The sequence below is a fragment of the Geotrypetes seraphini genome, chromosome 1 (assembly GCF_902459505.1).
Source record: "Geotrypetes seraphini chromosome 1, aGeoSer1.1, whole genome shotgun sequence".
NCBI classification, from domain to species: Eukaryota; Metazoa; Chordata; class Amphibia; order Gymnophiona; family Dermophiidae; genus Geotrypetes; species Geotrypetes seraphini.
The window spans coordinates 388,544,148-388,560,150 of NC_047084.1; the positions used below are offsets into that span (position 1 = coordinate 388,544,148).

General features: G+C 43.2%; 1 protein-coding gene across 1 annotated transcript in view; it reads left to right on the plus strand.

The window, feature by feature from the left end:
• Positions 1–2,519: 2,519 nt before the first annotated feature.
• The window catches only part of XPA (XPA, DNA damage recognition and repair factor), a 51,302-nt gene continuing 37,818 nt past the window's right edge, over positions 2,520–16,003 (plus strand). The window contains 5 exon segments of the mRNA XM_033916998.1: positions 2,520–2,799; positions 10,162–10,272; positions 14,817–14,854; positions 14,857–14,912; positions 15,950–15,951. Coding sequence (XP_033772889.1) covers positions 2,658–2,799; positions 10,162–10,272; positions 14,817–14,854; positions 14,857–14,912; positions 15,950–15,951 — 349 coding nt within the window. The 5' untranslated portion in view covers positions 2,520–2,657.

Here is a 16,003-nt window from a genome sequence, read left to right on the forward strand (position 1 = left end):
ACGCCAGAAACTAAAAATAAGGTAGAGTCTCTATGGGCCAAAATTCCAGGAACAAAAGGAATGAAAACGAAGATCTGCATCTACTACTGGCCCCCAGGGCAGTCCGAAGAAATTGATGGAGAAATGACAGACGAGATTAAACACAACTGCAAGGGAGGCAACGCAGTTATCATTGGTGACTTCAATTATCTGGGGATAGATTGGAACCTAGGCACCTCCGGCTGCGGGAGGGAGACCAAGATCCTGGATGCTGTAAGCGATTGCTTCCTGGAACAACTCGTCAAGGAAAATACGAGAGGAAATGCGGCAAGCATAAAGAGCTTCCTTTCTCCTCTGATCTTTTGCATTGCACGTAGCTGGCAGCCGCCAAGGCCCAAGGAGAGGAAAGATTGAAGAGGCCAGCTGGGATCCAGGAGGGACTTACTGAACAGACAGTGCAGGTGTACCAGTATTCTGCTGTCTAAGTTAGCGTGAAGTTGGAACAAAATAAAATAATGCTTTCTGTCCTAAGATTAGGGGCAATCGAAAGGAGAATGTATCAGGAAGTTCCTCCCAATTGCCTGTTCTCTGGGAAAGAGATAAAAGACCAAGGAGTGGCTGCTAGGTCCTCAAGAAATACACTCCAAATGGAATGGATCATATGGATTTAAGTTAAGTAGAGGATTTTTTTTTTTTTTTTAGGGGGGGTGCGACAATCTTTAACTTGTGCTCTCTGCATGTGTTACTGAGACCCCTGGGGCTGTTTGCTATATGTAACCATTTGCTGAATGTTTTTAAAAAGTTGGGAGGGAGAGGTACTGAACCTGACTGGTCAGAAAAGACAGCTAGTTTCCCTGGCTAGGCCTTGAAATAAAGCCCACAGAGCTTGCTATTTTAGTGTTTGGTTGGTGATTTCAATTGCCCCTGATGCTTTGGATCTGTTAACAGCTGGAGGACTGTTTAATGTTGTTTCTACATGGTTATCAACTCAAGGGTTGATGCACTCAGTATTTTATAGACACAACTGAAAGTCTGATATATGATGGGTGCAACACAAGAAAAGATAGGGTGCCATGGAGGGCAAGTCGCATGGAATGCAATTATAGTTTACTATGTCCCTGAGTTCATACAGCAGGCAACTGCCTAGGTGAGGGGCGGGGCCATGTGTCCTTTTTTTTGGCTTCACAAATATGGTAACCCTAAATAAATCAATAGGTTAAATTCAATTCAAGGACCTACATTTCTTAAATGAGGAGCATTTTTGATAATAATTCATTATAATGTTTGTCCTTTTGGTAGGTAAGAATCATATCTATAGTAGATTGGTCATGTTGCAATATACCAGGGATGCCCTAAATGTCGATCGCGATCTACCGGTCAATTGCAAAGGCAATGCCGGTAGATTGCAGAGCCAGTGTTCTCCTCAGCATCTTTAGTATTTCCCCATGGTCACTGTCTCACCTTTAAATAATTACGGCAGCCTGCAGAATGAATGTAGCAGGCTGCCGTCAGCCTCTGTAGCCCGTTCCCTCTGCCATGGTCCTGCCCCTGATGTTGGAAGAGGTGTGGGACCGCAGCAGAAGGAATGTGCTACAGAGGCTGATGGCAGCCTGCTACTTTCGCTCTGCAGGCTGCTGCAATTACTTTAAACTGTGGTAGTTAGGCCCTGAGGGAAGAACGGAGGCAAGAATTGACAGGTGCAATCATGATTGATGATCCAGTCTGAGGTCCTGGCAGTCACTATGTGCAGGAAGCACCAGAGGTAAGGCCCTCCATGTCGGCGTAAGACTGTGTCTGCCGCGAGTGGCGGGAATGCAGCCTTGAACAAAAAGGGAGGGGAAGACAGGGCAGATTCTGGACTACTAGAGGGGTTAGAGAGGGGAAACACCCTGAACCGAGGAGAGATGCCAGGCCCTGGGGAGGGGGGAAGACAAAGAGAGAGAGAGACAAAGAACTGGACCAAAGGTGGGAGGACTCAAAATGTTAGCAGAAGGAAGATAAATAGGGAGAAACCTAAAAGAGAGGGGGGCAGATGTTGGACTATGGGAGGTGCAGACAGGAGAGACCCTGAGGAAGAACAGAGAGATGCAAGATCATAGAGGGAGACATGTTGCCAACAGGGGTGGAGGAGAGAGGAAGAAAAGCTGGACTCCTGGAGGGACAGAGATGTTGGTTGGGGAATGGAACAAGGTCTGGAGGACAGAAGAGGTGCACTCGGTATATATATAAATAAATATTGGGTGGTCTTTTTCTAAGGCACGCTAAATGCTAACACATCCATAGAATATAATGGGCACATTAGCACTTAGCATGCGCTAAACAGGCTAAAGCACTATAGTAAAAGGGGGGGGGGGTATATGTTTAGTATATTTTTATTGTTGGTAGATCATTATGACTTGGTCATTTTAAAAGTAGCTCGCAAGCCAAAAAAGTGTAGGCACCCCTGCAATATACAGTATTGGAGTACATGTGTTCAGTGAAACTTAGATCCTTCTCTCTCATTTGCAACCCTTAGACTCCTCCCCCCCCCCTCCCTTTGCGCCTGCGGAAAGCGTTCACCGCTGCGCCAGGTTCGAGTAAAGTTCCGGAAGCGGATTAATTCAGCAGATAAACAATCCCGCTGGTGCTCGCCCCCATCCCCCACCCCTCTCCACCTGCCTCTGTGGCTGAAAGAAAGAATGGAAAGTGAAGAGTCGGCAGGAAGGCCTCTGCCCGCTGCTGTGAAAGCCAGGATCGAGCGGAACAGGCAGCGAGCCCTGATGCTGAGGCAGGCGCGTCTCGCCAGCAGGCCGTACCCAGCTCATGCCATGACCGGGACGGGTGGGTTTTGCATCTGGGCAAGTCCAGCGGAAGCTCCTCTGTGTTCGCCGCCGCTCAGTGACGTTCGTTATGCGCATGCGCCTACTAGGTGGCCTGGGAATGCTAGCACAGCAGCCCCGAACCTGCAACATTTCTGAGATACACTGGATTGTTAATTTTAGCCTTTTAAAGCACGGGATGGGACCATCTCATATATGCCTGCTTGCGAAAGCTTTCTCCCCTGTATCTGTCTATAGAATTAAATTTGGTAAACGTGTGCTTGCTAAACAGTACCACTTAAAACCATGTAAACAAAATGTGAGCAGACCAAAAACTTCAAAATTACAAATCAAGGTGCAACAAATATCTGCTAAAACAAGATATGTTCTTAAAATAAAAGCTTTACTGTATTAATTGTAATAGAGAAAATAATGGACTGTGGTTAGTGAATGAAAGCCCACATTTGCAGGTTGTTTCTGGGATTTTAGTAATTTAAACAAAAATATTACAAGACTTCATAGGAGTCAGCTCTATGGGTGCTTAAGCATCCCTAAACGGGGTTGCCATATGACTAGAAAAAGGAAGACAGGATGACCTTCCCTTCTCACCTGGTTCTGAAGCCTCCCCACCAATTCTCTCTGTCCCTCCCTCAATTTCTCCACCCACGAAATGCCATTTCATTCAGCATTTCTCCCTCTTTCCATCCCTCCCCACCACCCCTGGGTCCACCAAATGGCCTCCCATCCAACATCCCTCTGTTTTTAAAATCAGCTGCTCCAGGAGGACCCCGTAAGCCAGGATGTCTTTCCCTTCTCCCCACCCAGTTCTGAAGCAACCCTCACCTGTAAAAATACAGCTCTCTAGCTTTGATTGTGGCCTCCTTTTTGGCACTGTTCCATTGCCATGGTCCGCCCCACACAATTTTCTGTCGAGGAGGCCGTGGGCAGAGCTAGAGAATCACTGCCATGCCAGCGACCTCCTTGCATTTTTATAGATGAGGGGATATTTAGAACCGGATGGGAAGAAGGGAAGGACATCTTGGCCCATGGGGGCCCCCTAGAGCAGCTGATTTTAAAAATGAAGGGAGAGATGTTGGATGGGAGGTTTTTGGTGGACCTGGGGGTGGTTTGGAGGGAAAAATGCTGAATGAGATGGCATTTTTTTTGGGGGGGGGTGCAGAAATTGGCAGAGGGGGCAGTGAGCAGAGGAACTGCTGCGAGGGCTTACTCAATTTCTGCCCTAGGCCCTAGCATGTCTGAGACCGGCCCTTAATATACTTTCACATAATGAGAGAATGGATTTTTATATTGCTCAGGTCAAATATAATTTTCAACTTTAACAAATCCTAACTTATAGGTTGTTTTGGATGCATTATTGCTAATAAGGGGTGAAGTTTTGTTAAGGTACCTTTTAGGTACATGTCCTTTTTGGTGCTAATAATTTTGTTTATGCATCAATGTGATTTTATTTATAACCATTGTAATGATGGTGGCTTAATGGATTTACAGTTACTTGCTGCTTCTTATATTTTTAGTTATTGTGATTTTTATTTATTCAATTTTCTTTACTATTCTCCCAGGGGAGCTCAGTGGTTTATATGAATTTATTCAGGTACTCAAGTATTTTTCCTTTTCTGTTCCACAGGTTCACAATCTATCTAATGTACCTGGGCATGTATCTGGGGCAATGGGGTGATTAAGTGACTTGCCCAGGGTCACAAAGAGCAGCGTGGGTTTGAACCCACAAGCTTAAAGTGCTGAGGCTGTAGCTTTAACTAGTGCATCACACTCTCCGCTTACTGTTTCATGTTTTACTTAATGTGGTTTGGTTCTGCTGCATGTCATATGATTGAGAGTTCCAGAGGTGATCCGGGAAATTATAGACCAGTGAGTCTGATGTCAGTGCCAGGCAAAATGGTAGCGACTATTATAAAGTCCAAAATGACAGAACATACAGTATACATATGGATTAATGAGAGAAAGCCAACATGGATTTAGTCAAGGGAAATCTTACTTCGCTAATCTACTGCATTTCTTTGAAGGGGTGATTGAGCTGGTTGATATTGTGTATTGGATTTTTAAAAGGCATTTGACACAATACCTCATGAAAGACTTCTGAGGAAATTAAAAAGTCATGGGATAGGAGGTAATGTCCTATTCTTGTACAATCCCGCTCTATTCCTGGACAAGTGGGTTATGCATCTGTGGTCGCCAGACAGCTTGTAGGAAGCTTCATTTACATGTTTTCAGTTCCTCTCCTCATACCTCAGGACTGCCCTCAGGAATCCAGTTGCATTCCTACTAGCTAGATGGTAGGAGCTAGTTTTATTCTGCTCATGTTTATTTTTCTTTAAATTTTGTCTTCTTGTTTGTGATTTGTGCCTTTGTGCTGCAGAGTTTCGCCGCGGAGACAGCTCTGACTGCAGGAGATCGCAGACTTTGCAGAAAGTCTGATTTCAGGGGGTTGGCTGCCTGGCAGTGCACCGTTTGGACAGCTTCACTTTCGGATTGGGGCTCAGGGACTGTTCCTTCAGGAGCTTGCTCACCCCAGGTTCTTCCACTAGTGGGTTTGAGTGCTGACTGTGTGGCTCCGAGGAGGTGTGTCCAGGAACAGCGCCTACTGCATTCCAGCACAAGGTCGTGTCCTCGAGGGTGTCCAGTGGTGGCAGAGATCTCCAACTGTTGGTGTCGGGCCAGGAGGGTAGTCAGAATACCAGCAGTCCAGTTTGCGTTCTTGTTGGGGCAGATGATCTCCCTGTAAGCTATTTCAACTTCCTTTCCTGCAGTTTCCAGCACCTCAAGGCACAGTGAGTACAGGGCTGACAGTCTGTTTTCGTGATTTTGGGGGAGTTCTTCAAAAGTGGATTTTGAGCAGTTTGGGAGTTAGCCCAAGCCCCCACCCTACCCCTAAAATCCAAAAATTGCCATGTTCTGAGGGTTCCTTTCCCGGGCTGTTTTTTTCTGAAAATTACACCCGCGGTGGCCATCTTAGATTTTCATTATCTCAATTTAAAGTTATTTTTTGTCTCTACACACTTCGTCTTTTGCAAGAAAACCAATCAGATGAACTCCTCAGGGCAGGATTCTTTGGATTCATGCCCTATTTGTGGTGGATAGCTGTCTGATGAGTGGCTGTGTTCCACGTGCACTGCAGTGTGGGAGGGGGTGAAATCTTGTCAGCCCAGGTTCCCTCGACCCCTGAAGGGAGTCCTGCCACTTTTCCAGCCAAGGCACCCTAAAATGTTGAAAGTGGGTCCCACGGACAACGCCCTTGTGGTCCTGGCAAAACACAACTGCGATTCACCATCCAAAGCTCATTAGTCCTCCAAAAGATCTAAGGAGATTCCTCAGGATCCACCCCCGCCTTGGGATGATGATTTTCCCCAGAATTTATTAACATGATGTTTCAGACTTATTTGGCAAAGAAAAAAAAAGCACCTTCCACGTCTCCTCAGGCTACGGGGATCCCAGTACATGGATATTGAGCCAAGTTTCTCCAAGTGTCCCAAGTTGTTGGGTCAGCAGATAATTCAGATGACCTGGATGACCTAACCATGCCTTTGCTCTTGCAGGCTGGCACTACTTCTGTGGGGGGATGTTGCAGCGCTTGCGGATCTTCAGGATCAGGCTCTGGATGGGGATCCCATGGTGTAGATATTTTTCAAACCCGCAAATCTGGTCGATTTGATCTCTGAGGCCCTAGTTCCTTCTGGAATTGAAGTTGGAGGTTGGTCAGTCTGGGGAGAGTTCAAACCATTAAGATGATAATTGCTCCTGTAATTTGTTACCAGATGAATATGATACCAATTTATTTTTAGGCATCTTTCTACAAAAACATAAGAACATCAGCAATGCCTTCGCTGGGTCAGACCTGAGGTCCATCGTGCCCAGCAGTCCGCTCACGCGGCGGCCCAACAGGTTCAGGACCTCTATCTATACCCTTCTATCCCCTTTTCCAGCAGGAAATTGTCCAATCCGTTCTTACACCCCCAGTACCGTACTCTGCCCTATTACGTCCTCTGGAAGCGCATTCCAGGTGTCCACCACACGTTGGGTAAATAAGAACTTCCTAGCATTTGTTTTGAATCTGTTCCCTTTCAACTTTTCCGAATGCCCTCTTGTTCTTTTATTTTTTGAAAGTTTGAAGAATCTGTCCCTCTCCACTCTCTCTATGCCCTTCATGATCTTGTAAGTCTCTATCATATCCCCTCTAAGTCTCCTCTTCTCCAGTGAAAAGAGACCCAGTTTCTCCAATCTCTCAGCATCTGAAAAGTTTTCCATCCCTTTTATCAGATGTGTCGCTCTCCTCTGAACCCTCTCAAGTAACGCCATATCCTTCTTAAGGTACGGCGACCAGTACTGGACGCAGTACTCCAGATGCAGGCAAACCATTGCCTGATACAACGGCAGGATAACTTCTTTCGTTCTGGTAGTAATACCCTTCTTGATTATACCTAGCATTCTATTTGTTCTCTTAGCGGCTGCTGCTGCGCACTGTGCCATCAGCTTCATTGTCATGTCCACCATTACCCCCAAGTCCCTTTCTTGGGTACTCTCATTCAATAAGATCCCTCCCATCGTATAGTTGTACCTTGGGTTTCTGCTTCCCACATGTGTAATACTTTACATTTCTCAATGTTGAACTTCATCTGCCATCTCGTCGCCCATTCCCCTAGTTTGTTCAAGTCTCTTTGCAATTCTTCTCAGTCCTCTTTAGTCCGAGCTCCACTAAATAGTTTGGTGTCGTCTGCAAATTTTATTATCTCACACTTCGTCCCTGTTTCTTGATCATTTATGAATATATTAAATAGCAGCAGCCCAAGCACCAAGCCCTGCGGAACACCACTCGTGACCCAACTCCAGTCCAAGTAGTGGCCCTTCACTCCTACCCTCTGTTTCCTACCCGCCAACCATGTACGTCCTTCTCCACCCCATGGTTCTTCAGTTTCCAGAGTAGACGTTCATGAGGCACCTTGTCAAAGGCTTTTTGGAAATCTAGGTATATGATGTGTATGGGGTCTCCTCTGTCCATCCGTTTCCGTTTGTTAATTCCTTCGAAGAAGTGCAATAAGTTAGTTAAACATGATCTCCCCTTGCAGAAACCATGTTGGCTGGTTATCAGTGCTCACAATCTCACCAGTATCTCACTGTCTCACTAATGAGATTGTGAGCACAACACTGTCACTCTGAAGATTCAAGCAAGATCATATTAGCCCTGAAGAAACGGCTTAGTGCTGTGAAACGTTGGCATTTTAACAGACTGCTTTATCCACTCACAGTGGTTTTAGTTGCAAAATATCTCAGTCCTCAATCATTTTAAACCTCAACAGCGAGTTGTCACTCTATGGAAGTTTTTTAGCCAATGATGTGGTGGTTTGAGCTTGAGCTCTGCCAATAAAACCTGAGACTTTTTCTTCCATTTGAGCATACTCTCAGCCCACTTTGTCTAAAGCATTTAATGAGTATTGGACTTCCAAGAATCTATAAAGGTAACAAGATTTTTCACTCTACTTGGAAGACTTTAAGATTCTTGGATACCGGTACTTTATTGCCAACTCCTATCAAGAAAACAAAATGTCAGTCCTTATGGCTGAACTCTAAAATTATGGTGGGAAAATCAAAAATTTTGTGGAAAGAGTGGTTAAAGGTTGGAATTAGAACTCTTGAAAATGTATGTCCTCAAGATAAACTAGTATCTAGTTACAGCAATCATTTGACTTACCAAAAACACAATGCTTCAAATGGTTGCAATTAAAACAAACTATCCAAAAAGGAATTCCTGAATGGCATACTCTAATAGGTCAGCATAGCTTGCCATTTTTATGTTTTCAAGTGGACTTTCAGGGTCATCACGCCTCTACATGGTATAAATTAATATGTAATTACTTACCTAATAAACCAAAAATAGGCCTACGTGATATTTGGACTCTAGAAATACAATACAGCATTACTACAACCCAATGGTCTAGACTTTGTAACCGTAGAGTGCAAAGTACGGCATCAGCTTCTATGAGACAAACTTTGTACTTTTTAATTATATAGACTATTCTGGACCCTGGTGTGATTACGGAAATTGGATAATACACGTTCTAATAAATGCTGGCATTACCAATTAGGAATGGGAACAATAGATCATCTTCTGTTTCATTGGCCTTTAATATTCGCTTTCTGGAAATCTATATGGAGAAAAATAACTTTTATTCATGAGGTTCCTGTTCCACTATTTTATGGAACAATTTTGTTTGGTATTTCACTTCTGTCCAAGAGTCTGCTTAAAGATCATAAAGATAGACTCCTTCTTATCATGACTGGAGTTACTCTCCAAATGATTACAAGGAATTGGAAGCAATGTGACTGTTTAAATCTTCCATTTTGATGGGAAACTCTTTGTATGTACTACCGTGTTTCCCCGAAACTAAGACAGTGTCTTACATTAATTTTGGGTCAAAAAAACACATTAGGGCTTATTTTGGGGGGATGTCTTATTTTTTTCATTTACAACAATCCCTTCCTTTCCTCCACCCCAATTCTTCCTCTTTCTTCCCCCCCCCATATGCAGCATCTTTTCTCCCCTCTCACCGATCCTCTTGTGCAGCATCTTTATCCCTCCTTCCATCCCCCTGTGCAGTAGAACCTCACCCACCCTCCTACCGTGAGACTGACAAACCTCCGCTCTGGCCTCCAAAAACAGCAGTGGCAGCAGCTCTCTGAATGGGCTGCTTTGAGGCCTTCCACGCCGGGGTCTTTCCTTTGCTGCATCACTGATGATGTCATCAGCAGAGGGATGGCCCCAGTGGGGAAGGCCACAAAGCAGCCCTTTCAGAGTGCTGCTGCTTTAGGAAGCCTCAGAGCAGAGGTATGTCCGGTCTCACCAGGGTGGGGGGGTCACTGAATTGACAAGTCTGATTTTTTTTCGGTGAATACTTTTGTGTTTTTACAAAAAAAAAAAAAAAAGCATATTTTACTTCAGAAAAATTTGACACACCAAGTAGCAAGTGTAAACGAACCTGTACAACTTTACTGGGGTAATTTTTTAAAACAAAAATACAAACTTTGAAAATTCAGTAGAGTTTATAGTGCAAAAGTTGCACATCCTTTTTGCTGTGATGGACTGTTAATAAATGACCCTCACAAAGAAATTGTATACTGTGAATGTATAAACTAATCAAATTCTGGCACATTACTAAATTTAGGTATATTACTAAAATGATGTATATAAGGAAGAAAAAATTTGCAAACCAATCTCTGAGCGCAGTATGTTGAGATGATATGTCAAATACTTGATTGTTGATTTTGGAATAATATGTGCTCATTTATTCATCTTTATCCCTAAACCATGGGAATTCATAAACCTTAAAACTCTTTTGTTGGTTTCCATTTTCAGGAATTATAAGTTCTAATGCCCCACCAAAGGTTATAGATACAGGGGGTGGCTTTTTCCTGGAAGAAGAAGAAAAAATGGAGCAACAAATTGAAAAAATTGTGGAACAGCCAGGTAAAGTGTGACAGAAAATGGTTGATCTCACGCACATCTGGCATGCCTAGTGCTATAATGGGGAGATGTTTTGTCTGGACTGGATTTTTAAACAAGATGATAGAAATTCACTTCATGGGTCAGAAGATGAACAAATGTGTTTGTCCAACATTAATTTTAGAATTTTGTTTTTTATCCTGGGGAGGAATTTTGATTATCAATGAAAATATATTCTTATTCTTGTTACTGACATCTTTGTAAAATAATAGTGGAGTGCTGTAGGATTTTGCTTGGTTTTCATGAGAGGTGAATTGCAGTCTTCAAAGAACACCTGTCACAGGTAAGCAAATTTGCTTTCTGTGAAGAAGGGCAGTCACTCAATCATGCTAGTGTTACCCCTCTAGCTAAGTTTGTACAACAGCAAACTAAATGGCAGATATTTTGTTGGGAAAAATACTTTTCTGTGTTTACTTTATTAATGCAACAAGAAAGAAAATCTGAAATTTACAAAAAAGAATGAAAAGGAAAGATAGCATTGGACTCTCCCTCTTTTTTGGTTTTTTGAATCCAGTAGATTGGGTCATATTATCTTATGGATTGAATAATTTCCACATGGCTTTTTGGTTCCCTTCAGGGCCTCTGCCAGGATTGTATGGGACATTGCATGATAAAATCTGGCATGAAGTTATGCAGCACTGAAAAATACTATTCTGTGAGGACAAGCAGGATGAAATATCCTTACTGATGGGTGACATCATCTGACAGAGCCTGGCTTTTGAGCACTTCCCAGTGTTCTGTCTAGAACAGGGATCTCAAAGTCCCTCCTTGAGGGCCGCAATCCAGTCGGGTTTTCAGAATTTCCCAATGAATATGCATTGAAAGCAGTGCATGCACATAGATCTCATGCATATTCATTGGGGAAATACTGAAAACCCGACTGGAATCGGCCCTCAAGGAGAGACCCCTGGTCTAGAAGGCTTTGGAAGCAGTTTATGGTGCAGGCATTTGCCTTCCCATTGTCATTGGACAGGGCCAGCTTGGTCTTCATTTTTTCTTTTTGAGATGTCAAGAAGCATCAAAAGTCATGAGAAGCAACTCGAAACAATTTTTTGGCACTAAAATATATGGTCTTTTAACATCAGCATTGGAGGCAATGATAACTATGACTCCAGGAGCTGCATTAGGCACTGGGAAAGCATTAATATCAAGAGGGCCTGCATCTTTGTTGATGTCAAGCATCAAGTAGCAAACTATCGGGATTGGGCATCCTTTGATCCCCTCCAAGGGCGAGGAAGGATTTGTCAACCTCCTCAGTGCTGTCTGACTCCAGTGCACTGTGTGTGGCAGAGGCCAAGAAGCATCGATTCCGTTTTAAAACACAATGTATTTGAAGCAACCACATGTGAGGTAACCATTACTGTTGTAATGGGAAAAGGTCTCAAAAATTACCCAGTAATACCATGGTAACGGTGGGCTGTTCGAAACTAGTGTCATTGGATCAGGGTCTGATACCACATTAATCCTGCAGTAACGGGGAAAATAAACCATCCCCTCCCAAGGCTTTATCTTAACAACCCTGGTAGTCTGGTGGCCTCTTCAGGGGCAGGAAAGAACCCCTCTCTTTCCTGTCTGCTGCTGCTGTAGTCACAACCGATGCTTCTTCAATATGGCTGCCAAGACTTCATACCAGCAGCCTCATAACACTTCTGCGAATTTTGTGAGGCTGCCATATGAAGTCTCAGCGTTGGTGATATGAAGAAGCGTTGATGATGACTACAGCAGTGGCAGTGGGCAGGAAAGAGTGGGATTCTTTCCTGCCCCCCAAAATGCCTCTAGACCACCAGGGCTCTTAAGGTAGGCAAACTCCTTAGTAATTTAACCACAGAAATGTCTTCTAAAATCATTCTCTTAATTTTTTAAAATGTACAGGTGCTCACAATACACATTATGTATCTCTTCATTTGAGACAGCCTAAGGCACAGGCTCATCTACATTTTATCTGTCTGACATCCTGATCTTTAGACACAGAGTGTGCATGTCATGAGGATCAGAATGAAGTGTAGATAGCCATCCTCTCTTGTAAATAGCACAAGGCCATACCAGAAACATTTGTGCATTGAAGTACAATGGAATCTTAGGGCAGAGAGACCTTCCCCTGTTTGACAAACTCTCTCAAATACACAAACACAGACTTTTACTCACAAGCACACTCTTTCACTCATACACACACTCTCATTCTCTTTCATAAGCACACACACTTTCACTCTCACACAATTCTGTCTCACAGTCTGTTCTTTCATTCACGCATGCGCCCTTTCTCACACACTCTTTCACTCACTCACACTTTTACCCTCATTCTTTTCACTCACTCACACTCTTACCTCACTCTTCCACTCACGCAATGCCCCCTTTCTCACACTCTCTCTTTCACTCACACACACATTAATTGCTATGGACCCACTTGGGGGAGGAAAACCTTGAACTCCTTTTATTTCATTTGATATCCTTAGTGCTTTTCAAAACTATCACAACAAGAAGGAAATGACATTCATAGCCCAGGACTGGTTGCATAGTTCCCAAAGCTGTGAGATATTGGGTTAATACCGCTCCTTCTATTGTGATTAATTTCATCCTGGTGTTGTCAACTAGTGTCTTTTGATGACGATGCGCAAAGAAACCTTGAAAAATTTTGTTTTGCAGTAGATGCCGGTCCCTAAACCAAAAGGCTCAGTAGGGGGCCGCGTCCTCTGAAAGGGGAAAAACATGGTGCCGCTATCCTTTGGCTCAGAAGAGGAAGAATGCTTGAGTGCTGGTGAAGAAGTCGAGGGGGCTACTGTAAAGATTTCGAGTTCTTGGCTGCACAAAAACAGGAGATGGCAGGTGTTTGTCAAGATGTGAAAATGGTTTTGACTGATATTAAAGCCGAAGTCAGAGAGTTGGGGACCCGAGTGGTGGCCTTGGAGGACCACATGACCCAGCTGGTGGGAGAAGTGAAGGAGACGCAGGGCTCGGTGCAGGCCCATAAAAGCTTAATTTCCGAACTGCAGCTACACGTGGAAGATCTGGAAAACAGATCTCAGAGATGCAATTTAAGATTCAAAGGTGTACCAGAGACTGAGGAATTTCAAGACTGTGTGACTGTGGTGTGTCTGATTTGTGGGGAGTTGTTGGACATAACCAACGAAGGAGAAAGAGAGCACATACATATCCAGAGAGTGGACCGTAGCCTTGGCTCTCCTTAAAAGCAACTATGTTTGAGATATGGTGACTTTTGGCTTTTTAAAGCAAAGGATTTTGTCTCAAGCGCAACAAACCCCGGACTCTTAGTTGGAAAGACATTAAAGTAGGGGATTTTCCATGACTCTGGCCACGGTTACCCTTCACGAAGCGGCAAGCCTTTCGGGATGTCATCAGATTGCTTATCTATATGACACAAGCCTTTGCATAAAATGTCATTCTGCTAAGAACTCCTCTGTGCATAGTCTGTGGGCACGTTCAAACAATCAGGGTTTTTGCTTCCTTTTTGGGAAAAAACCTTACACCACAGTGATCTCTCTCTCTTGCGCCTAGTATGCTATTTTGTCAATTTCTCCTCTTTTACATGTGTCCAGCTCAGGAAAAATTGTTCCTTGAGCAAGTGTTATGTCGTGGGGAAGAAATGTATTTAGAATCATTGTTCTGTCTGAACAGCCTCCTGCCTCTTGTTCTAACCACTAGGCCGCTCTTCCCGATAAGTGGGTTAGATGATAAGAAATTTGTTAGCCAAATAACCTTTGCATCATGAATGCTCAAAGTGTGTATTCATTAGGATAGGTAAATGCTCTCAGGTTTAGTTGATATATTAGGTTGACAGGAAGCAGATGCTGGATTTGGGGGGGGTGAGGGTGAGCAGCCAGGTTTGCTCATAGGTGGGTAAAAAGAATATGAAAATGACACATGATGCAAATTTTATTAAAATAATTATTACATTTATTAATTGCCATAATGAATTATCAAAAGATTAGTTGCGTCAAATACCTGGCAAGATCCTAAGAATAAAACAGATTTTTTTTTTGTATCCTGGGAATAAGAAGAGGATTTCCCTAGTCCATTTTTATAATGGCTTAAGGATTTTTAGGCACAACAAAGGAGTCATGAGGAGGAGATGTTAATAATTCGGTCAAGGGTATGCAGTTCAAAGTTTACTTTATTGATCGTAGCATGCGAGGCTCGAAGACTCGACACTGACAGTGTTTCTGCATCTATGCCTTTGTCCAAGAGTCTCAATGGCTGGTAGTTCGATCACACAAATTAGAGCATTCAATACAGGTCAAATTTAGAAGCGCAGCAGAAACATATCTAGTATCCAAGTGAAGCTGAGGGTGACACCAATGAATTGATTTGAAAAATCAGAGATAAACAGTCATACATTGTCTCCTGAAACACCTACTGCCTGTGAAATAAAAGACGTGATCGATTGTATCAAAAACTGCCTGTAAGATCAAGAGAGAGAAACATTAACATGAATAATATTTTTGTATTTCACTTAGGACACAAAGTGAAACTTATTTCTTCTTTTCCCATAGGTCCTGTGCTAGAATTTGACTATGTAATTTGTGAAGATATGCCGGTTAAGAATTCATGGACTCTCTACCCTCAGTAACCGTTTTTGATCTTTTGGTGTGGATATAAATGCAGGTGAGTTTTTTTTAATCCATCTTTAAGTAGCCTTGACTCCATGCGTACAAAACTTTATCTGTATTGAAGCAAGCACTGTTGAATGCTTCATCGTGGCTGCCCTTATACATACTACTACTTACTACTCATTTATTATTTCTATAGTGCTACCAGGCGCATTTAGCGCTGTACATTAAACATGCAAGAGATAGTCCCTGCTCAAAAGAGCTTACAATCTAATTATGAAAGACAAACAGGACAGAAGGGTAAATCACATGCTGTTCAGGTAGGGAATTACAAAGAGAAATGATGAGATAGGGTAGAGGACTTTAGAGGGAGTGATGAACAGATATGGGTGCTTTATAAATGGGTTGGGGTTAGGACTTAAATGGAGTTTCAAAAAAAAAAAAAAAAGGGCTTTCAGCCTGGATTTAATACCACCAAAGACAAGGCCTGACATACCAAGTCAGACAATTTGTTCCAAGCTTACAGTGCAGCAAGGTAGATGGGACGGAGCTGGGAGTTGGCTGTAGAGGAGAAGGGTACAGACAAGAGAAACTTAACCCGATGAACAGAGTTCCCGGAGTAGAGTATAGGGAGAGAGAAGAGAAGAGAGATATTGGGGAGCTACATTGTGAATACACTTGTAGGTCAATAAGAGGAGTTTGAACTGTATGCGGAAACGGGACAGGGGTAACGTGAGCATAACGAATATTTTTGGCTTTTGAAAAAAGAACCTTTTATTAACTTACTTTTTAAATTGAAACAATTTTTATTGATGACAAAGGAATATCACACATCATAAAAGGCAAATAATACATAAGGCCATAGCCAGGCCAAGCATACAGGGATAGATAACATTCCAAGCATCAAAGTTTTACATGTAATAAATGCCCCCCTCCCATATACAAAGTAGAAACACGAGGATCCTCCCCCCCCCCTCCTCTCCCGCAGTTGAAGCAGCAAAAACTCCCACACAGCCCTTAAAGATCGTAACAGGACACTCCTCCCTAACGTCCCCAGGTAGAGATCTGCCCGGGAGGTGTAGCAGTGCAAGAAGGGAGTAAGGGGCATAGAAGCCGCTTCTATTAAAAGA